The sequence below is a fragment of the Rhinatrema bivittatum genome, chromosome 8, assembly GCF_901001135.1.
Source record: "Rhinatrema bivittatum chromosome 8, aRhiBiv1.1, whole genome shotgun sequence".
In the NCBI taxonomy this organism is placed as follows: domain Eukaryota; kingdom Metazoa; phylum Chordata; class Amphibia; order Gymnophiona; family Rhinatrematidae; genus Rhinatrema; species Rhinatrema bivittatum.
This window is the reverse complement of record NC_042622.1, coordinates 78845935-78871821: the sequence shown is the minus strand read 5'-3', so window position 1 is coordinate 78871821 and position 25887 is coordinate 78845935. Positions and strand designations below refer to the sequence as shown.

The 25887-nt window shown below is 50.8% G+C and overlaps 1 protein-coding gene across 1 annotated transcript in view; it reads right to left on the bottom strand.

The window, feature by feature from the left end:
* Positions 1-25887, bottom strand: part of ODF2 (outer dense fiber of sperm tails 2) — a 385587-nt gene that overhangs the window by 23770 nt on the left and 335930 nt on the right. Inside the window, exons 17-18 of the mRNA XM_029613214.1 lie at positions 19197-19355; positions 18689-18789 (exon numbers count right to left, since the gene is read on the bottom strand). Coding sequence (XP_029469074.1) covers positions 18689-18789; positions 19197-19355 — 260 coding nt within the window. The remainder of the gene's footprint in view (positions 1-18688; positions 18790-19196; positions 19356-25887) is intronic.

The window sequence follows — 25887 nt, the reverse complement described above, 5'->3', positions numbered from 1 at the left end:
TGTAAATAACCGAGTCACATCTACTCGTTCAAGACCTCTCATGATCTTAAAGACCTCTATCATATCCCCTGAAAGAGTAAATAACCGTTTTACATTTATAAGAACATAAGACATGCCATATTGGGTCAGATGTTTTGTGTACTTGCCAGGTACTTTTTAACCTGGATTGGCCACTGTTGAAACAGGATGCTGGGCTTGATGGACCCTTGGTCTGACATAATAGCAACTTCTTATGTTCTTATGACCAAGGGTCCATCAAGCCTAGCATCCTATTTCAGAGAAACAGTTTTGAGCAGTGAAAATTAAGATCCCACCAGGAAAAATACAAAAAATTTAAATCCCATGATGGCACCGGGACCCTTATTGGAGATCTAACATGCTTAACATCCCTCAAAAATCAACACACATCTGGATAAGGCAGCAAGAGCCTACCCTAGAAATGTTCTCTATAGTATGCCAGGGCCACAACTTGCACCTTTAGAGTACTGAGAGCCAAATCTTTAGAAAGTACTTCTTGCAAGAAATACAGAATCAGCGGAACCAAAGCCTTCCTTGGCTTGCACTGATGCTCAGAGCACCAATCTTCAAAAACTCTCCAAACTCGGAAAAAATGCCAACAGTGGAAAACGTCCTGGCCTTCAGAAGAGTAGCCATTACTGCTTGGAAACAACCTCTCTGCAATAAACATGAGTTTTCAAAGCCAAGCCATAAAACTAAATCATTCCAATTTGTCATAGAGAATTATAAGGCCTTGTAGGACAGAAGTTTCAGTGGCCTGTCATGGAAATGCATGAGATCAGCATACCAAGAGCAACAAGGACAATCCAGTGCCACCAATACTACCAGACCTGGATGTCCTAAAATCCTCTGCAGAATTCTGCCTGTCATGAGCCAAATCTGAACTAAGGCATCTATCCCAGACGAAAGAGGATCTCTCTTTCACTGAAGAACCTCTGTTTCTTTGCATTGTTACCTGTCGTCATAAGATCCAGACACAGCAGACCCCACCTGTCAATAATCTGATTCAAGGCTAATTGGGACAGAGGCCACTCTCCAGAGTTGATGACATTATGTCTGAGGTAATCCACTTGCACAGTGTGTATCTCTGTTATGTGCGCTACCAAGGGCTTCTTGTCCCTCCTTGATTATTCATGATGCTACAGCTATGGCATTGTTGGACATTATCCTGACTGCTCAATCACTTTTAGAAGAACCAGCCTAATCATCTTGGCCTCCAACTGATTGATGGACCACATTGATTCTTTGAGCATTCATTGTCCCTGCACAAACTGACCCAGATAGTGTGCTCCCCAGTCTATCAGGCTGGCATCCAATGTTACTCCTACCCAGGTAGGAGTATCCATATCATCTCCTCTGTGCAAGCAACTACAATCTAACAATCATTGCAAGTTCTCTTTGCAAATCCTACCATGACAAAAGAGACCTCTATAGAGGGTGCATGTAAGCTCACGCCCATGGAATGAGATCCAAATCAGTCGCCATCGAACCGAACAGTTGAAGATACCACCAGACTATTGGACTTCTGGCAGATAAAAATTACAGAGCCTGATGACAATTTCTGGATCCTTTGTTCCATCAGACAAACCAGACCCAGCTTTGTGTCAAAATGCGCTCCTAGATAATCCAGTATCTGAACCAGCTGAAGGTTGTTCTTAGGAAAATTGACTATCCATCCCAACTCCTGCAAAAAGTGAACCACCCTCTGGGTGCCCGCTACACCCTCCTGGTGCAACTTTGCTTTTACCAACCAATCATCCCAAAAAGGATGGACTATAATTCCTTCCTTGTGCATTGCTGCTACTACTACTACTATCACATTGGAGCCACTGCCAACCCAAAGGGCATGGCCTGGAACTGAAAATGCTGGCCAAGCACCACAAAATGAAAATGTCAAGAACTGTCCTCTCTGGACCACCATAAACTTCAAGAACTCATTGACCTTCTTTAGACTGAAAATGGGATTGAAGGAACCTTCCTTCTATGGTATCACAAAATAAGGGGAGTAGCAGCTGAGTCTTTTCTGAGCCCAAGGTACTGGGATCACAGCCCTTATGTACAGAAGCCTCTTTAAGGTTGTTTCTCTTGTTTTCCTTTTCGTGTCAGAACAACAGCGGAAACCATAAAAGCGTCAGAAACCGGACGAGAGAATTCCAGGGCATAGCCATCTCTGACTATGTCCAAGATACACTAATTGGATGTAATTTGGGCCCACTTCCAATAAAGGAAAATTAGTTCTTACCTGTTAATTTCCGTTCCTGTAGTACCATGGATCAGTCCAGACCGTGGGTTGAGTCTCCTGTCCAGCAGATGGAGACAGACTAAAACTGAAAAGGGTATCCTATATCAGGACAGAGCCTACCCTGTAATCCTTCAGTATAACCATTGTCAAAGCAGAAAAAACCAAAACAACCCAGAAAAGAGATCAAGCAAGCAAACAATACTCAAAAGAGTAACAATCGAAACAATTAACAACAAGGAATGGACTCTGTAGAATAACGCTCTTGCATATCCTTGGTCATCAACACAGATGCTTCCGGTGTCCGTAAGATAATAATAGGTGACATTCATCCATAGACCTGGAAGAAAAGCTTCGAACGGATGTCAGAAAGAAAAGAACCAGGGAAGGGCATCTGGACTGATCCATGGTACTACAGGAACGAAAATTAACAGGTAAGAACTAATTTTCCTTTCCTTGTACGTACCCGGATCAGTCCAGACCATGGGATGTACCCAAGCTTCCCTAAACCGGGTGGACTGAGATAGTCCCGCTTGAAGCACCTGCCGCCCAAAAGAACCAAAAACCGGGGTGTGCACATCTAGGCGGTAATGCCAAGCAAAGGTATGCAGGGAAGACCACGTAGCGGCCCTGCAGATTTCTTGCGGAGAGACTGAAAGGCTCTCCGCTCACGAAGTAGCCTGAGAACGCAAAGAGTGAGCCTTCAAGCCCTCAGGAACCGTCCAGCCCTGGCAAAGGTATGCCGAGGAAATGGTTTCCTTCAACCACCGCGCAATAGTAGTCTTGGAAGCCTGTTTGCCCCTTCTTTGGACCACTCCAAAAAGATGATCAGAAAGTTGAAACTCATTGGTGACCTGGAGGTAGCGAATTAACACGCAATTCATATCAAGCCGGCGCAGATCACTCCCAGAGCGACCTCCGCCGGGGAGAATGCAGGAAGCTCTACTGACTGATTAACATGGAAGGAGGAAACGACCTTCGGTAAAAAGGAAGGGACAGTCTTGAGAGAAACTCCCGCATCCGAAAACCGCAGAAAGGGCTCCCGTCAGGACAACGCTTGAATCTCCGAAATCCGTCTAGCGGAACAAATAGACACCAAGAAAACCACTTTAAGCATAAGATCCTTTAGAGTAGCCCGTCGGAGAGGTTCGAATGGAGCCACACAGAGAGCCTGGAGGACTAAATTGAGATTCCAGGACGGACAGATGAGACGGACGGGCGGTCGTAAATGTTTGGCACCCTTCAGGAACCAAACCACGTCCGGATGAGACGCCAAGGAGTGTCCTTCCACTCTATCAAGGAGAGAACCGAGAGCGGACACTTGGACTCGCAAAGAATTGAAGGATAGCCCCTTAGATAGGTCGCTCTGAAGAAAGGAAAGAACCACGGAGACTGGTACCGAGCGCGCCGAGACACCCAATTCCGAACAGACATTCTCAAAAACTTTCCAAACACGAACATAAGCCAAAGAAGTAGATGGCTTTCGCGCCCGGAGAAGAGTGGAGATCACCTCCTCCCTATAGCCCTTACGCCTCAGCCGTCTCCGTTCAAAAGCCAGGCCGCTAGACAGAAGCGATCCGCCTGGTCAAAAAATACGGGATCCTGCCGAAGCAGCCGAGGGAGATGGCCGAGACGAAGAGGCCCGTCCAACGCCAGGTTGACCAGATCCGCGAACCACGGTCTACGGGGCCATTCGGGTGCTACCAGGATGACCGGCCCCTTGTGAAGTTCTATTCTTTGTAGAACCTTCCCTACGAGAGGCCACGGAGGAAGCACGTATAGGAGAACATTCGAGGGCCAAGGAAGAGCGAGGGCATCCACTCTCTCCGAACAGTGCTCCCTCCAACGGCTGAAGAACCTGTTGGCTTTGGAGTTGCTCAGAGTCACCATGAGGTCCAGGTGCGGGGGACCCCACCTGCTGATGATCAATTCCATGGCCTCGTCTGAGAGTTCCCACTCTCCCGGATCGAGACGCTGGCGACTGAGGAAATCGGCTTGCACATTCTCCTTGCCCGCAATGTGGGAGGCTGCCAGGCAATCCAGGTGACGCTCCGCCCAGGCGAGAAGCCGACTGGCTTCCAAGGCCACTAAGCAACTCCGCATGCCCCCCTGTCGGTTGATATAAGCTACCGTAGTGGAGTTGTCGGAGAGGACCCTCACTGCCTTGCCTCGGAGCAGAGGTAGAAACTCCTGTAGGGCCAGTCGAACCGCCCGGGCTTCCAGCCGATTGATGTGCCAGCGGAATTGGACCGGGGACCAATATCCCTGTGTGGTCAGGGACTGGCAGACTGCACCCCAACCGGAGAGACTGGCATCCGTAGTAATGATGATCTATTGTGGAGTCCGAAGAGGCATTTCCCTCAGAAGATGGGGGAAGCGAGAGCCACCACTGTATGTCGGTGATGGTAGAAACAGACAGAGGAAGCGCCATTTGAAACTGTTCAGACACCGGCTGCCAGCGGGATAGCAAAGCTCTCTGTAATGGTCGCATATGCGCAAAAGCCCAGGGGACGAGGTCGATGGTGGAGGCCATAGTCCCCAGGACCTGGAGATAGTCCCACGCCGTCGGGAGCGATATAAGGTTGCATACCTGGTTGAGAAGCTTGAATGCCCAAGCATGGGGCAGGAACACCTTGCCGACCTGAGTATCGAAGCGCGCACCAGAAACTCCAACCCCTGGGAAGGCTGTAGATGACTTTTCGAGAAGTTGACTATCCACCCTAGAGAGGTTAGAAGAGCAAGAACCCGGTCGACCGCCTGCCAGCAGAGAATCTACTACTTGGCCTTCACGAGCCTATCGTCCAGATAAGGATGAACCAAGATTCCTTCCCAGTGAAGAGCAGCGGCCACCACCACCATGACCTTGGTAAAGGTGCGCGGCGCGGTGGCGAGACCGAAGAGGAGCGCTTGGAACTGAAAATGCTGGCCCAGAACGTGGAAGCGAAGGTACTTCTGGCGTTCGGGGTGAATCGGGATGTGTAAGCACGCCTCCGTTAGGTCGAGAGAGGCCAGGGATTCGCCGGGATGAACAGCTGCAATGACTGCCCTCAGAGTCCCCATACGAAAATGGGGCACCCTGAGAGCCCGGTTGACCCTTTTGAGGTCCAAGATTAGGTGGAAGGAATCCTCCTTCTTTGGTACTACGAAGTAGATGGAATACTGGCTGGCGCCAATCTTGTCCACAGGAACTGGAACAATGGCGCCCAGTTGCCAGAGCCTGGTAAGGGTTTGGGACACCGCATCCCGCTTCAGATGTCCGCAAGGAGAGACTACATAAAGGTCTGGCAGATCTTGAGAAAATTCTAAAGCGTAACCATCTCGAATGATCTCGAGAACCCACTGGTCTGATGTGATCTTGACCCATTCCTCGAAAAATAGGGAGAGACGACCCCCTAGATTGGGGACAGAGGAATGGGTCGACCGAATCTCATTGGGAAGTGGGCTTCGGGGTGGGACGCTGAGAGGCCCCCTCGTGGAAGGGCCGGTGACCTCGAAAGGGCTGAGCCCAAGATTGAGACCTGGAAGAATAACCCCTAGCAGAAACACCCCGCCCTCTAGTCGCATACCTACGTTGGCCCTGAAATTGAGACCGGCCAGGTACAAACGCTTGGGATTGTTTTGGGTGGTCCTCAGGCAGCTTATGAACCTTTTTCTCACCCAAGGAATTAATAAGCTGCTCAAGGTCCTCGCCAAAAAGCAACTTACCTTTGAAAGGCAGAGTGCCCAGCTGCGTCTTTGACGACAGGTCTGCCGACCAATTGTGTAACTAGAGGAGCTGTCTGGCGGAGACTGCCGAGGCCATCGCTTTCGCCTGGACGCGGAGATCGTTGTACAGGGCATCTGCCCCATATGCAATAACACCTTCCAACCTTTCAGCCTGCTCCGCCTCCGCGGGGGGAGGTCCTGGGTGCCGAGTAATTGCTGAACCCACCAAAGGCCTGCCCGCTGCATGAGACTGCTGCAGATAGTCGCCCTGACTCCCAAGGCAAGCACCTCGAAGATACGCTTAAGGTGGAATTCGAGCTTGCGATTCTGTACGTCCTTCAAGGCTATAGCACCCACCACCGGAATAGTGGTGTGCTTGGTCACAGCGGAGGCTGAAGAATCCACGGTGGGAGTTTTCAGCATTTCCAAACAGTCCTCCGGGAGCAGATAAAGCTTGTCCATGGCTCTCCCGACACGGAGCCCCGCCTCGGGAGCTTCCCATTCCTGGAGAAGTAACAACTTGTGCATAGGATGAAAGGGAAAAGCACAAGCCGGAGCCCTAAGCCCTGCCAGGACCGGGTCCATATGCTTAGACAACGCGGCCATAAGGGAATCCGATAGGGGCCCCTCGGTCCCTAATTCCTGAAGGACAAAAGGAATGAGGGGCTCCAACTCCTCCTTCTGAAAAAGACGGAGAACCCTTGGATCATCCCCGTCTAGAGGAGGGAGCGTCTCTCCTAAGTCCAAGCTCTGATCGGGATCTGGGGACCCCAGGGGAGCTGGAGGGTCTGGGAGAGGGGGGGCCCCCAGGACCACCTGCACCCGGACAGCCCCCTGCACCTCTGGAGGTGCAGGAGCGAGTGGGGGGGGTCATTCACGGAAGTTTGACTGGCGGCGGACCAGAGGAAGGATCCCCCTCCTCCTCCTGTAAGCTGGCCAGATAGGATTTGTGCATGAGAAGCACAAATTCTGAAGAAAAACATGGCCTATACTTGCCGGAGAGGGGTGGGGGGTGGGGGGGTGGGTGGGAGGTCCAAGATCACCTCCTGAGGATTCACAGGACTCAAATCGGGGGGAGACCCTAAAAAATCTGGCTCCTCTGTGCTGAGAAGCTCCGAATCAGGAGCTGCTGAAACCCCCAAGATGGCCACCATTCCCGTGGTTTGCCGACCCAGGAACGGCCTGGCCACACGCTGAGAAGAGCGCCCCTGGACTGACAGTGAACGCGCTGCCGGAGAGGGCCCTTCATCCCCCGGCAAACATGCTGAACAAAGCCCCTTGCGCGAGACACGCGTTGAGGGCTCGCCACAAGCCAGGCAGCAGTGGGAGCGCAGCATAATCGATAAGAGCCACGAGCTGCAGTAAAAAAAATCAGCTGATTGCTGCAAATGCGGAGACTGTGTTGCCGAGAGGAGCGGAGGCAGAAGACTATACCCTGTACGCTCCTCTTCCACTACCACCCTGGCTGCTGGCCCCAAACAGGCTTGTGAGCTGAGTACTTCTTTCTACTTTTTACATCATAAAAGTGGCAGCTGAAGAATGCAGAGTCCCTGAGGGAACTGCACTAGAGGGGTTTCTTTGTCCAACTAAAGGCAGCCGGGGGGGGGGGGGGGGGGGGGAGAGGGGTGAGTGACTGGACCACCAGTATCACCCCCACTGGGATCACCGGGAACAGGGGCTTAGGCTATGTCCACACAAGGGGCGAAGCCCCCCTAAGCCCCACAAGAGCGGGGAGACAATGTCTCCCAAAAAACAAACACAGAGTCAATTGCCTCTTAGTACTTTTTTTTTCTATTAAAATTGAACAAAAGAGCAGTACTTGCTTGATCCTTTGAAAGAAACTACCCAAAACGGGGAGAAAACAGGCTAACTAGCCAAGATCAGGGAACCACAGGGTGAGCTGATCCATCTGCTGGAGACAAATACTGAAGGGCTACAGGGTCTCCATCTGTCACCATCTGCTGGACAGGAGGCTCAACCCACGGTCTGGACTGATCCGGGTACGTACAGGGAAAACTGGGCTAGACAGATACCCATCTCTGGAACCAGAGAAAGAGCCTCCAAGTCCTCATTGGGTGGCTCTAGCAGAACGAGGAGCTCATGCCACCATTCTTACCTCCCTTTTTGGAATGAAAGGGCTAGTAGCGAGAAAAGGTCCTAGACCTCTGAGAATTTGAGGTTCTGCCTTGCTTGAATGCTCTGGAATCCCAATTCCTACTGCAGGAGGTGAAACTATGAGCCTGTCCTCCGGGAGTCTTGGTACCTTAGAGTCTCCCCAGACCTTAACCATCTTTCTCCAGCTTCTCTCTAAATAAAAGTCTCCCCTTGAAGGGGAGTTTCATCAAGTTTGTCTTAGGGATGGAATCCTCTGACCAGTTCCACATCCAAAGGAACCTTTGAGCTGCCACCATGGATGCCACTCTCCTAGCCAAAGAGTGCACTATATCAAAGCAGACATCTGCTAAATACATTGGTCCTGACTTAAACTGCAAAGGATCCTCTAAGGCAGAGCTTTCCAAACTGTGTGTCGGGACACGTTAGTGCGCAAGCCTGGTCAACTCTGATGCGAGTTTGGGCTTTTTTTTTTCTAGAGATTCACTTTTTTTTTTCAGTTTATGGGTTGCTTATTATTGGGTGATTTTTGCTGTCAATCGCGTTTTTTGGGGGGGGGGCTTGGTGGGTGGAACGAGCCCAGCCATCCTTGCATTGGCTGCTGCTGCCGATGAGGCCTGGCCATGAAGAGTACTGACTGCAAGCAGCAGTGTCTGGTGATCATGGAAGGGAGTGAAGCACTTAACTGGCAACAATCAAAAAGACGAGGTACATGAGTGTGGGGGCCAGACATGTGCTGGGGGGAGAGAGATGAGTGTGTGGGGTACAGACATGTGCTGGGGGGAGAGAAATGAGTGTGTGGGGGACAGACATGTGCTTGAGGGGGAGAGATATGAGTGTGTGGGGTACAGACATGTGCTGGGGGGAGAGAAATGAGTGTGTGGGGGACAGACATGTGCTTGAGGGGGAGAGATATGAGTGTGTGGGGTACAGATATGTGCTGGGGGGAGGAGAGAGATGAGTGTGTGGGGGACAGACATGTGCTTGAGGGGGAGAGATATGAGTGTGTGGGGTACAGACATGTGCTGGGGGGAGAGAAATGAGTGTGTGGGGGACAGACATGTGCTTGAGGGGGAGAGATATGAGTGTGTGGGGTACAGATATGTGCTGGGGGGAGGAGAGAGATGAGTGTGTGGGGGACAGACAATTTGTTTTATTATTGTTTCTCATAAATTATAACAATAACATGAATCTTGGAATATATATTTTTAATATAAATTTAAGGTTTTCATGAGATAGGTTGTGTCGTGAAACATTTTATTTATGTATATATTTAAGGAAACATACATAAATTGTCGAAATATGTTTCGTTCGTTTAACCTTTAACCTCTGGTTTACTAGTAGACTGAATTACTGTGTCCCGAAATTATGTTTGTCTAAAAAGTGTGTCACCAACATGAAAAGTTTGGAAAGCTCTGCTCTAAGGATTCCTCCTGAACATTCTGTGAAAGACGAAAGCTAGACCTTGCCACTATGCAACAGCAAGCCGAGATCTGAATTGACATGCCAACAGCCTCAAAGGTCTGCTTAAGTACAGATTCTATTTTCCTGTCCTGGAAATCTTTAAGCGCTGTGTCACCCTCTATGGGGATAGTAATCCTTTCAGTCACTAAGCAGACCAATACGTCCACTCTAGAAAATCAAAACTTCTCCTTCTGGGCTGGATCCAAAAGATACAACTTGGCAGGAGAATGCCCACCTCTAAAAATTAGCTTCAGGGGTCATCCACTCCAAATCAATCAGATCCCCACATAGTGAAGTGGGAGAGGATTTCCTAAGGTTGATAATAATCGGATCCTCCTTTAAAGTGACAGCCTCCTCTTCAACCGCAATACTCAAGGTGTGCAAAGAGTGGAAAATCAGGGTCACTAGCTCAGCCGTAGCATAGAACTATTGTTCTCCCTTCAAGTGGACACACTCCCTCCTCTAAATCCTTTGCAATCATGTCCTGTGGGAGCTCCTTGAAACCATTTAAAGAATCATCCAAGGGGTACAATTTATTTTCCCTATACATCTGTCATTCTCCTCTCTGGTCTCCTTTCTGCCTAGGGAGAGAAAGGAATCTGAGAGCACCAGTGGGGTCAAGGCAAATCCCTGCAAAACCCCTTGCCCCATAAAAATATGCTTGTAGACCCTTGAAAAACACCCTAGAAATAGAGAAAGGAACAGAAGTGACAACTAAGGAGGAGAGGGTCTGCACCACTGCTCCCGAACACATACTCCTGCCGAGAGGAGATCCCCCGAGATAAAACAGCATGTTCAGAGCTCAGGGACGGGGGGCCTGAAATTCCCTTTACTGCCCTGCGGCTGTAAAATGGCTGCTGGGACTTCCCCTGATAAAGCAGAGCCAGTGGTAACCAGGGGCGGATTGTGGGAAAATAGTGGCCCGGGGGATTTTTCTCCATACTGGCCCATGGGTAACCAATTACATATACAATATAATTTACATATATAATTTACATATATATGTACACACCCCTATATTTCGGTATGGTCCTCCCATATCAACACAGTACTATTTGCCAACACTCAAAGAATAACAACCCCACCTATGAAAAAGAATACCATAAATATTACACCAGAATCTAAAATATCAATACACCTCCTATCAGGAAAACAGAACAGGCCAAGCTACTACAGATCCCTACAGAGAAACCACATGCTAAAAGAATACTTCATCTCAGTCTTTGCATGCAGAACACAAACTCTCACCAAATACAGAATACAAAATGAAGGAGCACAAATGACAAAAACTGAAATGGAAACTCCAAGAAGCCAGACTCCATGTATTAACAATAGAAAAATAGAACCACCATTCCTCATAAAACAAATAAAATCAAGAAGCATAAAGCATCAGTTATAATAGTAAAACCATAATAAAAGAATATTTTAAAACTACTGATAAATAGAATTTCTATTAATTAAAATTATATACATTTTTTACAATGTCCCAAAACACTAATAAAATATTTCAAAACAGCACATATATCAAATAACACCCAATAATTAAAACTAATAAGGATTTTAAAAAGCCCCTGCTGTCCCCTTCTGTGGAAGCTCTTTATTTCCAGTCACCCTGATATTGTCGAGGATTAGGAGGTTATCCTCTCTCTCTCACAAATACTCACATGTCCATTCTCTCTCACACATACACTGTCACATACATACACATTCATGCTCTCATACCCACCATAACCTCTCACTCTCACTGACACTGACACACTCTCAGGCTCTAAGACACTCTCCCTCCACACACACACAAACTCTTACTCCCTTGGATTTTCTCATACACACTCATGCTCTCACACTCACACACACACACTGACCCCCAGGCAGGCTCCCATTCATTTTCACACCACTCCCTCCCCATCTCCCAGGCATGCACACATTCATTCTCACACACACAGACCCCCAGGCAGGCACCTATGCATTCACACACATACACCCCTCAGGCAGAGTCCCATTCATACACATGCACACACTAAAGGCAGACCCCCCCCCCCCCTCTCTTTCTTTTGCCAACAACCTCGGAACCTCTCTCATTCCTCTGCTGCCACTGTCACTGCTGCCGCATGGCTATTGGGGAGGCACCGATTGCTGCTACTGACACTGAAGCCCATTCTGCTGCCTCCTCTGTGCAGGCCCCGTGGGCTTCCACTTTCTCCATGCTGATCTCGTACATTGTGAGATCTGCATAGAGAAAGTGCTATTCTTGCACATTCCCAAAGATTACATGTGCCAATCACTAAAAAGTAATTTTTTTTTTACCTTTGCTGGCTGATCTTAGTTTTCTAATCGGTTGGTCACAGGCTTTTTTTTTTTCCACCTTCCCTTTCTTATTTTTTTGCCAATTCCTTTTATATTGTCTTTTTTTCTATTTCTTTTCTCTTCATCTTCTTCCCTCAAACACACACTCAGGTTCTCATTCTCACATGCTTTCTCTCTCTTCTCACACACACACTCACACAGGCTCTCACTGTCACATGCTGTCTCTCATACAATCATTCATACACACAGGCTCTCACTCTCACATGCTGCTCTCATACAATCATACATACACATAGGCTCTCACTGTCACATGCTGTCTCATACAATCATTCATACACACAGACTCTCACTGTCACATGCTCTCTCTCATACAATCATTCATACACACAGGCTCTCACTGTCACATGCTGTCTCTCATACAATCATTCATACACACAGTCTCTCACTCCCACATGCTGTCTTACTCAAGCACAGGCTCTCACTGTCACATGCTCTCTCTCATACAATCATTCATATATACACACACAGACTCTCATTCTCACATGCTGTCTCTCACACACACAGAGGCTCTCACATGCTGTCTCTGCAAACATTCAAATCCACACACAATTTCTCAACTCATCTCATACTCGCACACACACACTCTACAGACCCTCAGCCTCTCTCACCTCTGGGCCTCCTCTTCGCGGGTCGCCGCAGGATGGGCTCTGCAGCGGCCCTGATCTTCTCGGGCCACAGCGGCCCTGCTACCGGGCCTCTTCCTCTTCTCGGGCCGTGGTGGTCCTGCTACCGGGCCTCTTCCTCTTCTTGGGCCGCTGCGATGATTCGTGGCGGCCCATAAGCGTTGCTCCTCTTCTGCATGCGCTGATGCCCCTCCTCCTTCCTGCCCACGCGGCTCTGGCAATGTTTACTTCCGGGGCCGCACAGGCAGGAAGGAGGAGGAGCATCAGTGCGTTTAAACGCAATCTTTTTCTTCGGGCCGTGGTGACGTCAGCCTCACCACGGCCCTGCCGATCTGCCTGCTATATACATGTTGCTGCTCAGCGGCCGCATGAGCCTCCTTGCACCCGGGGGCATTGGCTCCCCTCGGGATACCACTGCTCGCGGCGCCCCCTAATACTTTGGTTGGAAATTTTATAATACAAAAAAAAAAATCACGTGACAGGAGTGACCGGCCCAATGGGGGAAGCCCGATCCCCCGATAGGTCAATCCGCCCCTGGTGGTAACACTCCCTCTGTCAGACATCCGGGCTGCCAATCCTACTACCATTCTGAATTCATTACCTCTCAAGTTCTCCTTTGCACATTCGCTGCAAAACCATGATGTCGCCGAGCTACACTTTCTGAGAGTGCACACTGAGTAGGGTTGCCAACATTTCCACAGACTAGGACTGGATACTTGAGGTATGGGGGAAGGTGGAGAGAGGAGGAGAAGAGACATGGTGCCCCTCATTTGCATAAATTTTAGATCCTGCTAGAAAACTGCCTAATCACTGTATTTGTGTATGATTTAAAGAGCAATAATGAATTGATAGGCTGCATAGAGGCAACAATTTCTCTTCCAGCCTCTCAGGGAAATGAAGAGAGCTCCTTGCCACTCAGACGCTCCCCATTTCCTATCTCGTTGATTATTAGGGGGTGGTGGTGGTGGTAGGTGGCACAAACCTTTTCCTATGTCCCTATCTCATATACATACACATTCTGTTGCATTTGACAGCCTGCAGGCTGCCCCCCCCCCCCCCAAACCACCCCACTCACCTCCCCCAGCTGGGCCGGCCTCACTGCCTCTCAACGCGATGAAATGTTGCCAGCCAGCCAAGCAGAAGGACGCCGCTCCTCAGTGTGTGAGATGTCACTAGTAGGATGCCGCCAACAACCCATGTCGTGCCTCCCCTTAGGTGTGCATGCACACCACTTGCTAACATTTAAAGGGACCATATGGGAAAGTCCCCACGGCCCCTAGATTTGACATCATCAGCACTGCTCTATATAAGGGTAGCTCCCCAGAAGCAATTCACCTCAGCAACAGGTCCAGCTACTCCATTTTAGGCGTGAGGCTTCCCAGCATTCCAGTCTTCATCCAGTTTGTCTTCAATCTTCATTCGTCTGTTCCATCCTCCGTTTCCTGCCTGTCCCAGGTCTTTCTTGCCTGCCTCAGCCCTATCCGTCCCTCTTCCTCTCCTTCGGACAGATACCCAGTTTGACCTCTGCCTGAACTTCAGATACACCTGACCGTCACCTGCCTCTGACCCCTGTCTGGACTTTGCATAGGCCTGACCGCCGCCTGTCTCTGACCCATACCTGGACTTTAGATACACCTGTCACCTGACTACAACCCCAGCTGGCTTTGGACCTTCCCTTCTCTCATCAGCAGAAACCCCCAGATAAGTCCTGCCAGCCCCGGCACCCAAAGGCTCAACCCAAGGGGAACGTGGGCTGGTATAGGTGAAGGTCCTGACTGGTCTTTGCCTCGCCTAGATTCACCTGCTGACAGTGAAAAACTGCAGGGATCCTCCCTGCAGGTAGAGCCAATCTCACCTTGGCCCAAAGAGCCACAGATACAAAATTCATTCTTTCACATACAAACACACTCACTCATACATGCTCCCTCCTCTCTCTTTCACACATGATCTCAGAAGGTCAGAAGCATGCTGGGCAGGGAAAGGGAGAAAGAGGGGAGAATCAGGCTATCTGAAGAGGCAAGAAACTGCCCAGGGTGCCAGGCACAGGAGGCACCAGCACACTTCATCACGGGGCTGGCCACCAGTGCATGCCAGCATTGTAGTGGAACAAGCATTCCTTAGGCCCTGTGTGGCTGCTGTCTCAGCTGGCCAGTCATGTCATCCAAGGAGGCACAGCTTGCCTCTCCTTCCACATCCCCCCCCCCCCAGCATATTACCTACTTTGCCCAGGGTACTGGGCAGACCAGCAATAGACCTGAGGGAAGCAGTGAGATAATAGGCAGAGGGAGAAGACAGGGTTCAAGGCTGGGGATGCTGGGTAGAGAAAGGGCTAGGAAAGGGGTACAGGCATGGGCAGAGAGGGGAAAGGGATCACTGCAGTACACTATATGTTTTTGTTTAACATCAGGTAAATTTCAGGTTGCTAAAGGACAAGGCATGGGTCCAGAGTGAGACATGAGGGAGGAAGGTTCAGCCTATGTAGCAATTTCCCAGACAACTGCAGCTATCAGCTGGACTACTGATGTGATCCATTCCCTCCCTCTATGTACCCCCTCTGTTTCTCGCAACCCTACCAGGCCACACTAAGCATGTTCAGGGTCTGAGCCAATAGACTCAGCAAGACATGTCTGTGAAAGAAGACAAAATCTGAGAGAAGTCCGAAGTGGCTTAGGTAAGAAAGCCAATTCCCAATCGGAATCCTCCGATGACTCGTGATCCACATCCCCCTTGAACATTACCAGGGTCAGCCACCCTGTGGCATTTGACTGCCATGACTGACAAATGGGAGGCCCAAGCACACAATCCCTATATAGTAGGTTGCTTCACCTTTGCTGGGCACTCCTGCAGAAAGGTCTGCAGGCCCTGGAAACATTCCATCCAGGAGAAAGAGGATGGATCTATAATCGGAGCCCATAGGCCCAAACTTGCTTTTTCCAATCTCTCTCTCTCTCGGGGAAGCTTCTGCCCTAAGGAACAATGGAGGAGAAGAACAGGAAAATTGATTCTTACTTGCTAATTTTCGATCCTGTAGTACCATGGATCAGCCAAGACTGCTGGGTTATGCCTCCCTTCCAACAGATGGAGACAGAGAAAAACTTGAAGGACACCCCTGTAAGTAGGATGCACCACCTTCAGCCCCTTCAGTATAAACAATATCAAAGCAGAATTAAAGTCGTAACAGGAATCCAAAAATTTAAATGGTTAAACCACATTTAAGAGACTCAACTATGTACAAAATGTGAAATCTTCATCCTGCTATAGTATGACAGGAAAAAAAACGATAATCTGTCGAGCGGAATAAAAAAACTGGGCAGGTGTCTGGGCTGATCCGTGATACTACAGGAACGAAAATTAGCAGATAAGAACCAATTTTCCTTTCCCTGTACGTACCCGGATCAGCCCAGACTGCTGGGATGTACCCAAGCCGCCTTACATGGGGTGGGACCTAGAAAGCCCCACTCGAAGCACACTGCTGCCAAAACTCTCCGAGTTGGGAGCCCGAACATCCAAATAGTAATGCTGAGCAAAGGTATGCAAAGATTTCCAGGTTGCTGCCCTACAGATCTCCTGAGGGGAAATCAACTGACTTTCTGCCCAGGACGCCGCCTGAGAATGGAGGAAATGAGCCTTAAGACCCTCTGGAACTGCTCGCCTGTGACATATGTATGCTGAAGCAATAGCATCCTTCAACCACTGGGCAACTTAACGGACTGGTTCACGTGAAAAGCCGATACAACTTTAGGCAGAAAGGACGGCACGGTTCTAAGAGAAACGCCAAAATCGGAAAACCTAAGAAAAGGTTCGCGACAAGATAGGGCCTGAATTTCCGAAATTCTCTGAGCTGAGCAGATAGCTACCAAAAACACTGTTTTGAGCGTAAGGTCCTTCAGAGTGACGCACCTGAGCGGTTCAAAAGGAGGTTCACACAACGTCCTAAGGACCAAATTCAAACTCCAGATAGGGCAAACAGCTCAACGTGGTGGATGCAAATGCTTAGCACCCCGAAGGAAACAAACCACATCCAGATCAGCCGCTATGGATGCACTGTCCACCTTTCCACATAAACATCCTAACGCCGCCACTTGAACCCGGAGAGAACTGAAAGCTAGCCCTTTTGTCAAACCCTCTTGCAAGAAGGCTAGAATGTGGACTATCGAGGCCTGCCTAGGGGAAACATTCGACCTACTACACCAAGAGTCAAAAACCTTCCAGACTCGGACATTCGTAAGAGTGGTAGAAGTTTTGCGAGCCCGTAAAAGAGTGAAAATCACCGAATCCGGATACCCCTTCTTTCTCAACTGCCGCTTCTCATAAGCCAAGCCGCTAGACAAAAGCAATCCACCTAGTCAAAAAATACTGGACCCTGCTGCAGGAGATTCGGAAGATGACCCAGACGAAGCGGCCCGTCCACTGCAAGGTTGAGGAGATCTGCGGACCACGGCCTTCGTGGCCATTCCGGAGCCTCCAGCACCACCGCTCCCAGATGGGCTTCTATCCTTCTCAAGACCTTGCCTACCAGAGGCCAAGGAGAGAATGCGCAGAGCAGAATGTTGCAAGGCCATAGGAGGACAAGAACGTCCACCTTTTCTGCTCCATGCTATCTTCTGCGACTGAAGAAGCACGGCGCTTTGGCATTCCCTAGAGTCGCTAGTAGATCCAAACGGGGAATCCCCCACGATGAGATATAAACGCGAATGCCTCGCTGGACAGCTCCCATTCTCCGAGATCCAATCTCTGATGGCTCAGAAAATCCGCCTGTACGTTGTCTACCCTGGCAATGTGTGAAGCCGCTATCCTGAGCAGATGAGTTTCTGCTCAAACCATGAGCTCGACCGCCTCCGCCGCTACGGGGTGGCTCTTTGTGCCTCCCTGCCGGTTGATATATGCTACTGTTGTTGTGTTGTCGGATAGCACTCTCACTGACCGACGATGAACCAGAGGCAAGAACTTCTGCAGGGCCAAGCGGACTGCCCTGGTCTCGAGACAATTGATGGACCATTGCGCTTCCTGCTGCGTCCATTGGCCTTGGGCTGCCTGAGATTGGCAAATTGCCCCCCAGCCGGAAAGACTAGCATCTGTCTTCACAATAGTCCACTGAGGGACCTCCAGATCCATCCCCCGGGACAAGTGTTCGGGGGTCAGCCACCAAGCTAGGCTGGACCTGGCTCGTTCCTGGAGGGGTACGGGAACTTGAAAAGCTTCTGACTTGGGGTCCCAACATGAGAGCAAAGCCCTTTACAACGACCTCATATGAGCGAAAGCTCACGGGACCAACTCCAGAATAGACGCCATAGAACCAAGAACCTGTAAATAGTCCCATGCCCTGGGAACTGGCAGGGACAAGAGACGCCGAACTTGCGACATGACTTTGGCTATCTGATCCTGCATCAGGAAGTCTTTCCAAATCCGAGTATTGAATCTCACTCCCAAAAAATCCAGGACCTGGGCAGGGGACAACTGGCTCTTGTCCGCATTGATGATCAAACCCAGAGCGCGAAGTGTCTGCACCACCCTGGTGACCGCCGCCTCGCATAGTTCCTTTGACCACTCGAATGAGCCAGTCATCCAAGTAGGGATGGACCAGGATCCCCTGGCAACGGAGAGCCGCCGCCACGACCACCATCACCTTGGTAAATGTGTGCGGAGCGGTCGCCAGCCCGAAGGGAAGTTCCTGAATCTGGTAATGCTTGCCGAGGACCAGAAACCAGAGATACCACTGATGGTCCTTCCGAATTGCAATGAGTAGGTACGCTTCCGTCAAATCGAGGGACACTAAAAACTCCCCTGCTCTAACGGAGGCGATTACAGAACGTAGCGTCTCCATACGAAAACGGGGCACTCAGAGCTCTGTTGACCTTCTTCAGATCTAAAATCGGACAGAAGGACCCTTCCTTCTTCGGAACCAGAAAATAAATCGAATACCTGCCGGTTCGAAGTTCGTTCAGAGGAACCGGAACGACCGCCCCGAGTTCCAACAACCGGCGAAGTGCGAGAAACACCTGGTGCCTTTTCTCCAGAGACCCGCAGGGTAACACCAGAAATAGATTGCGTAAGGGATGAGCAAAATCTAAGGCGTAGCCATGTTCTATAAAGTTTACTCATCATCCCTGCATTGTACAGGGCAGTATAGAACTGAATCAGAGCTCAGAGAGACTATTCTCACCTCTCCAGCTCTTCCAATTTCACAAGCAGATGCTTGTTCTCTTCTGCAGCAGATTGGTATCTGTCCCTTGTTATTTCCATCTTATCCCCTTGTTGCTCCATCTAAAAAACACAAAGAAAAGAAGATTATGCTGTGGAAAAGTGTGGCACCATCTATGGTAAGCATTTCAACAGGTCAATTTGATTTGAAAGTCCTCAGCAAAAGTCTTATAGAAGAATGTGGCAAGAGGAAAACAAGAATCCCTACAAAGCAAGGTCAGTGATCTTCTGACAATCACCTGAGGACCGAAAAACAACAAAGTGAAAGGCTGTCTAGTAACAATGCCAAAATGTTCCAAAGAAAAGTGGAATAAGGGAAACTGGCACACAGGGCTTAGTTCTCAAAGGCAACGTTTAATGCATATCCCAAATAGCAAAACAGGGGAGGATGGTGTTTCCTGTGGTCAGTGGCTCTGCCTTCCCAGCGACTCCGTCTTGATTGCTGATCCACCATTGCGCCAAGTCCTTACCCGGACCCGGAGGTCAGCAATCATTGAGGTCAGCTCTTTATTTTTCATTTCATAATCCACCAGCCGGTTTTGACACTCCTGGAGTTTTGATTCTGTTATCTTAAGCAATTCCGGGAGCTGCTCCAAATCTGCCAGACGGCTACTGAAGTTCTTCCGGATCTGAGAGAAATGGATAGGGTAAAATAATACACCTGCAGATTGTCCATTCCACAACATCAGAGACAGGTTTCTAAGGAGGAAGTACAATAGCAGGGCGTTTAAGAACAGCAGCACTACAAAGCCAATATACTATCAGAAAGTGCAGTTGCTTACCTGTAACAGGCGTTCTCCTAGGACAGCAGGATGTTAGTCCTCACATGTGGGTGACATCATCTGATGGAGCCCGGCACGCATATCCACGTGAGGTTCCCCTTCATTCTCGTAATATAGCAAAATACGAGCAAGAAAAAATAACATAACAAACCGAAGGTGAACCCAACATCGTGGGGAGGCGGGCGGGATTCCTGAGGAATAACATCCGGCTGTCCTAGGAGAACACCTGTTACAGGTAAGCAACTGTGCTTTCTCCTAGGCAAGCAGGATGGTAGTCCTCACATGTAGGTGATTACAGAGCTCCAGATTGCCCCATTCAACCAGACAGTCCCACAGTAGCCGAACAAGGTGCCAATGGGCACAACACAACTGCAGCGCTGTGGGGAACAGGGGCAAGTCTGGTCCCATAGAAAGCACAATGAAAGACAGTTTGATTCAGGACAGGAATAGATTGCACAGGACAGACTGGCCAAATGCGCTGTCCTAGCAACTATCCCTGTCGAAGCAGTAGTGAGCCGTGAAAGTGTGGAGAGAACTCCAGTTCGCGGCCCTGCAAATTGTGGCGACAGGGACCGCACACAGATGGGCCACTGATGCCGCCATAGCCCGCACAGAGTGCGCCTTCACCCTGCCAGCCAGCTGGAGGCCTGCCTGTTTGTAGCAGAAGGCAATGCATTCCTCTAGCCAGTTGGATAGGGACTGCTTCCCCACTGCTGCTCCCAGTCTATTGGTGTCAAAAGACACAAAGAGCTGGGTGGACTGCTTATCGCTATACGATCCAAATAGAACGCGAGTGCCCGCTTGCAGACCAGGGTGTAGACAGCACGTTCCCTCGGGTGAGAATGAGGCCGTGGGAAGGATGAATGACTGATTGATGTGGAAAGCGGTCACCACTTTCTGCAGAAAGTTTGGATGCATGTGCAGCACCACACGATCATGGAAGAATTTTGTGTAGGGAGCGTACGTGACCAGAGCCCGGATCTCACTGACCCTGCGAGCAGAAGTGTTCGCCACTAGGAACATAACTTTCCATGTGAGGAACTTCAGGTTACAGGATTTGAGAGATTCGAACGGATGCCACATGAGCCTCACCAGGACAACGTTGAGATCCCATGGGGTTGCTGGCGGGCGAAACAGAGGCTTCATATGAACCAGTCCAGTGGCTGGACTGAAATAGGCACTCCAGCGACACCCTGGTGGTAGATGCTGAGGCGTACTCGGACCGAGCTGGTTTGGAGGCCAGACTTGGACAGGTGCCAAAGGTAATCCAGCAGGCAGGGGAGCAGACAGAAGAAAGGGTCCAGTCCATGGCCGCCGCACCAGGTGGAGAAATGCTTCCACTTTGAGCTATAAGATTTCCGGGTGGAAGGTTTCTGGGATTCAAAATCAAGACACCATCTGGGAATATAAGGGCTGGAGGATCATGCGCTCAAAATCCACGCCATGAGGGCCAGGGTCAGGACCCAGAGGTTCAAGTGGCACAAGGTGCCCTGGTTCTGCCATAAGAGGTCAGGAGCAGTCTCCACAGAATCGGTGCGTTCATGGACAGATCCTGGAGTAGAGAAAACCATACCTGCGCCTTGGCCAGGAGGATGCTACCAGGATCATGGTCCCCCTGTCCTCTTCAGCTTTGTCAGAGTCCTCGAGAGGAGCTGGACAGGGGATACGCGTACATGAATACATGAGACCTTGTCCCCAGTGAAGGGAGAACACGTCGAAGGCCAGATGGTCCAGCCCCGTAATCAGGGAGCAGAACATGCTCACCTTGTGATTGTGGGGAGAAGTGAACAGGTCCATATCTGGCGTGCCCCAGCAATGGAATAAGTTGGCTGTCACCACCGAGTTTAGGGACCATTCGTGCAGCTGAAAGGACCAGCTGAGGTGGTCCACCAGCGTTTTCAGGTGACCTGTAGATACATCCCCCTGGAAAGGCCAAATCCCAGATATGTATTGCTTCCTGATAGAGGGGGAAGGAAACCGTGCCACCCTGCTTGTTGATGTACCACATCGCCACCTGGTTGTCCATTCTGATGAGGATGACCTTGGAGGACAGCCTGGCCTGGAAGGCCCACAAGGCATACCGGATCACCCGTAGCTCCAGGAAGTTTATCTGGCAGCGGGCCTTAGCCGCAGTCCAAAGGCCCTGGGTATGTAGGCCGTCAGTGTGGGCCCCCCACCCCTGAGGTGAGGCATCAGTGGTGAGCGTCATTGGGGGCGGTGCAGGCTGAAATGGGAGCCCAGTTTCCAGATTGGGCAGGGCCTCCCAACAGGTCAGGGAGAGGCGAAGAGGGTCCATGACCGTCACCGGCGCCTTCAGATCCTGGGATGCCTGCCACCACAGGGACCGCAAGGCCCACTGAGGGTCCCTCATGTGGAGGTGGACCAAGGGGGTCACATGGACCGAGGCCACCATATGGCCCAATAGGCGGAGCAGAAGAAGGCCGGCATCCTCTTTCTGTTGCGAACGAGGGTGGCCAGCGAGGAAAATGCAATCACTCGATCCTTGGGCAGAAAAGCCTTTGCTTGTACTGTATCCAACCTGGGGCCGATAAAGTCCTGCCGTGGAGACGGATTGAGGTGTGACTTGGAGAAGTTGATAACAAATCCCAGTGTCTGTAAGGTCTGAACAGTCAAGGCCAGTGCATTCAGGGCCCCAGAGTGGGAGTCGCTCCAGATCAGCCAATCATCCAGTTACGGAAAGACATGGACCGAACGATGCCTGAGGTAGGCAGCCACCACAGCCAAGCATTTCGTGAGGACGCATGGGGCTAAAGCCAGCCCAAAGGGCAGCAGTTTGTACTGAAAATGTGCCGTCCCCACCAGAAAGCAGAGGTACTTCCTGTGGTTGGGGGACAATTGCAATATAGGTGTAAGCCTCCTTTTAAGTCGAGGGAGCAGAGCCAATCTCCTCTTCGGAGGAGTGGGATCAGCGTGCCCAGAGAGACCATTTTGAATTTTTCTCTTACAAGAAATAGGTTTAACACCCTGAGGCCGAGGATGGGATGCAAGCTGCTATTCCTCTTCGGAATTAGGAAGCATCTCGAGTAGAAGCCGTGGCCCCACTGCGTGCGGGGGACCAGTTCAACCACATCTGCTGCTAGAAGGGTGGAAAGTTCCGATTGAAGGACAACCTGATGGGCGGGCGTGCCCCATGATAGAAATGGGGGAGCGGTCCCTGGGAGCCTGAAGTTCAGGCTGTAGCCCTGGCGGACAATGGAGAGGACCCAATGGTCCAAAGTGATTGCTTCCCAAAGGCGGGAAAAGCAAAGGAGCCTGCCACCAACTGGGGGATTGACCGCCAGGGGAACCGGTGTTTGGCTCGTGCCCCCTCGCCGCCAGTCAAAAGCCGGCAGCCAGGGCCTGTTGGGGGGCTGGTTGTGCCCTCAGAACTTGTTGCTGCCAGCCACGATCTCTGGGGCTGGACAAAGATAGGCGGGCATAGGCAGCTGGAGGAAAGTACTTCCTCGTCTGGAAGAAGGGCTTGCGAGAGCCTGGCCTGGAGGAGATCCTTGCGGCAGAGGGGCCTTCAGAGGGGCTGGCAGAGAGTTGTTGAGTATCATGTTGATCTTTCAGCTGCGCCATGACCTCCTTCACCTTATCTCCAAACAGGTTCTCGCCTGAACAGGGGAGGTCCGCAAGCCTGTCCTGAATATCTGGTCGGAGACCAGAGGCCCGAAGCCAAGCTAACTGTCTGGCGCCGACGCCACCGGCTGCTAGGTGGGCTGCGGTCTCAAAAACATCATAGGTAGACCTGACCTCTTGTCTACCCGCCTCAAGCCCCAGCACGGCAATAGCTGCAAGGGACTCCTGCTATTGCTGGGGAAGGCCCTTCGCAAACTCCTGGACCTGTTTCCACAAGTTGCGGTTGTATTGGGGCATGTATAGTTGGTAGGCTGCAATACGGGCAACCAGCATAGCCCCCTGGAACATTTTCCTTCCTTTGCCGTCGAGCTCCCTGTGTTCGCACCCCGGAGGGGCAGAAGCGTGTGTCCAGGAGCGTCTAGCCTTCTTAAGCGCAGACTCCACAACCGCCGATTGGTGGGGGAGGTGCTGCCGTTCAAAGCCCACAGTCTGTTGCACCAGATAGGTAGCATTGGCCTTCCCACATACGGTGGAGGAGCTTCTTAAAGATGTTGTGGACCTGCACCGCCACAATTTCCTTGGGAAATTCAATGAACTGGAGGACTTCCAGCATCTTGTGATGGGTATCTTCCTCCGACAGGAACTGGAAGGGGATGGCCTCTGCCATGGCCCTTACAAAGCTGGCAAATGACAAGTCTTCGGGCGGAGATCGACGCCGCTCCTCTGGAGGGGAAGGCTCTGAGAGGGGGTCATTGGAGAGTTCGGAGGATGAGTCCGATGGGTCATAGGGTCCCTCCTCCTCGCTAGGGTCCAGACCTAGCGAGGAGGAGGGACCCTATGACCCTATGGGTCATAGGGTCATAGGCCATCCCCTTCCAGTTCCTGTTGGAGGAAGATACCCATCACAAGATGCTGGAAGTCCTCCAGTTCATTGAATTTCCCAAGGAAATTGTGGCGGTGCAGGTCCACATCATCTTTAAGAAGATGCTACCTATCTGGTAGGGACCCTCCACAACATCTTTAAGAAGATGCTACCTATCTGGTAGGGACCCTCCTTCTCGCTAGGGTCCAGACACCGAGGGCGGGGAACAGGAGGGACAGTAGACCTCGGCCCCAAGGGCACCGAAGGCTGAAGGGACACTTGCAGCTTCGATGGACCCCCGGGCATTGAGGGAGGCATCAGCCGCGGTACGCCGGAAGGAAATGGCGGTGGCCCAGGGAACTGTGGGAATGGGCACCCAGTCCCCAAGGCCTCATCCTCCTCTGAGGAACCGGGAATCAGGATCGCTCCAGTGGAGGGTGTCGGTGGCCGAGGAGGCATCGTAGATCTCTCGGGCACTGGTTGCATCGATAGGGCGCCAAGAAGGACATCCAGACGCTCCAGCAGGGGTGCAAACATCGAAGGCGGAGGCTTGGGCACCGGTATGGGGGCCGGTGGTGCCAGCCGCTCAATGCTCTGTAGCGCTTTGAGCACTGCCGATTGCACCCTGCTGTCCAACTCCTCCTGAAAGTCCTGGGTAGTAAGGACTGATGGTGGGGGACGAGGCGTTGCCGACACATCTTTGGAATGTTCATGAAAAGGCAGGGCACCAAGCACCGTTGCCGATGGGGAATGTCTCATGCTACCGGGGGCACCAGAGGATAGGGCCTCCGGTGGCCGGTGCCGCTTCAATGGCGGCTCAGCAGTCACCGATACCACTCCAGAACCGGACCTGTGGCAGGACAGTGACTGGTGTCTATGCTTCCTGGATTTCCGGTGCTCGGCCTGGTCTTTCCCCAGCATCGAGGAAGACGATAACCCCAAGGTTAGGGGGAGGGGAGAGACCACCGAGGCTAGATCTCCCTCTCCCCGGTCCTTAAGGGTACTGGAGAGCGGGACCGCCAGGGGAAGAGACGGGGATAATTCCCCGCGGTCCTTGGGCGTGGAGGATACTGAAGCTGAAGTAGAGGGTTATGGAGAGCTGAAGAGCTTCTCCATTTTATCCCGGCGCACGCAATGCCCTTTGGGGGTTATCTGATCACACAAACGACACCCCCAGACATCATGCGAGGCCCCCAGGCAGAGGATATACACCTCATGCGGATCCATGATGGACATGGTCCGCGGGCACTGGGGGCACTGTCGAAAACTTGATGCCATAAAAAAAAAGAGGCCGGCGTGCAGTTGTCGGCCGACGGGCACCATGGTGCAAGAGTCAGGAATCAACCATGAATAAAGAAGGCAAAAGCCAAGGGTACCTACCGAACAGAGGAACCGTACGCGAAGGGGGACCAGATGCAAAAAAACCCAAAAAAACAAAACCCTGAAAAGACAGAAAAAATTTGAGGATTTGGAGCTCCACCAACTGTGAGGCTACTGCACCGCGGAAAAGAAGAGCCTGAAGGGGGACCTCATGTGGACGCGCGGATAGCAGCAGACTGAGAATGCCGGGCTTCATCGTACGATGTCACCCACACGTGAGGACTACCATCCTGCTTGTCCTAGGAGAATATTAGATTATCTTAAAACAAAACCAGACTTCTGACATATGTCTTCAGAAGACTATATATTATATAGCTCAAATTTATACGTAAAATCTGTCAGCTAAGTCAATGAAAGAATGTAGGACTATTTAAGATAGTTTTATGATAGTCTAATCAGTGTACCTGTGTTTTTGTTTTGAGCCATGCCAGCATCTTTTTGTTTTTTAATCTCAGTGCCACCTTGCGCTTAAAGTTCTCCTGAATGGAGAAATATTGTTTTATGCTTACTTTTAGTTTAATCAACAGATGAGCACATGAGATTTCCCAGGGTACC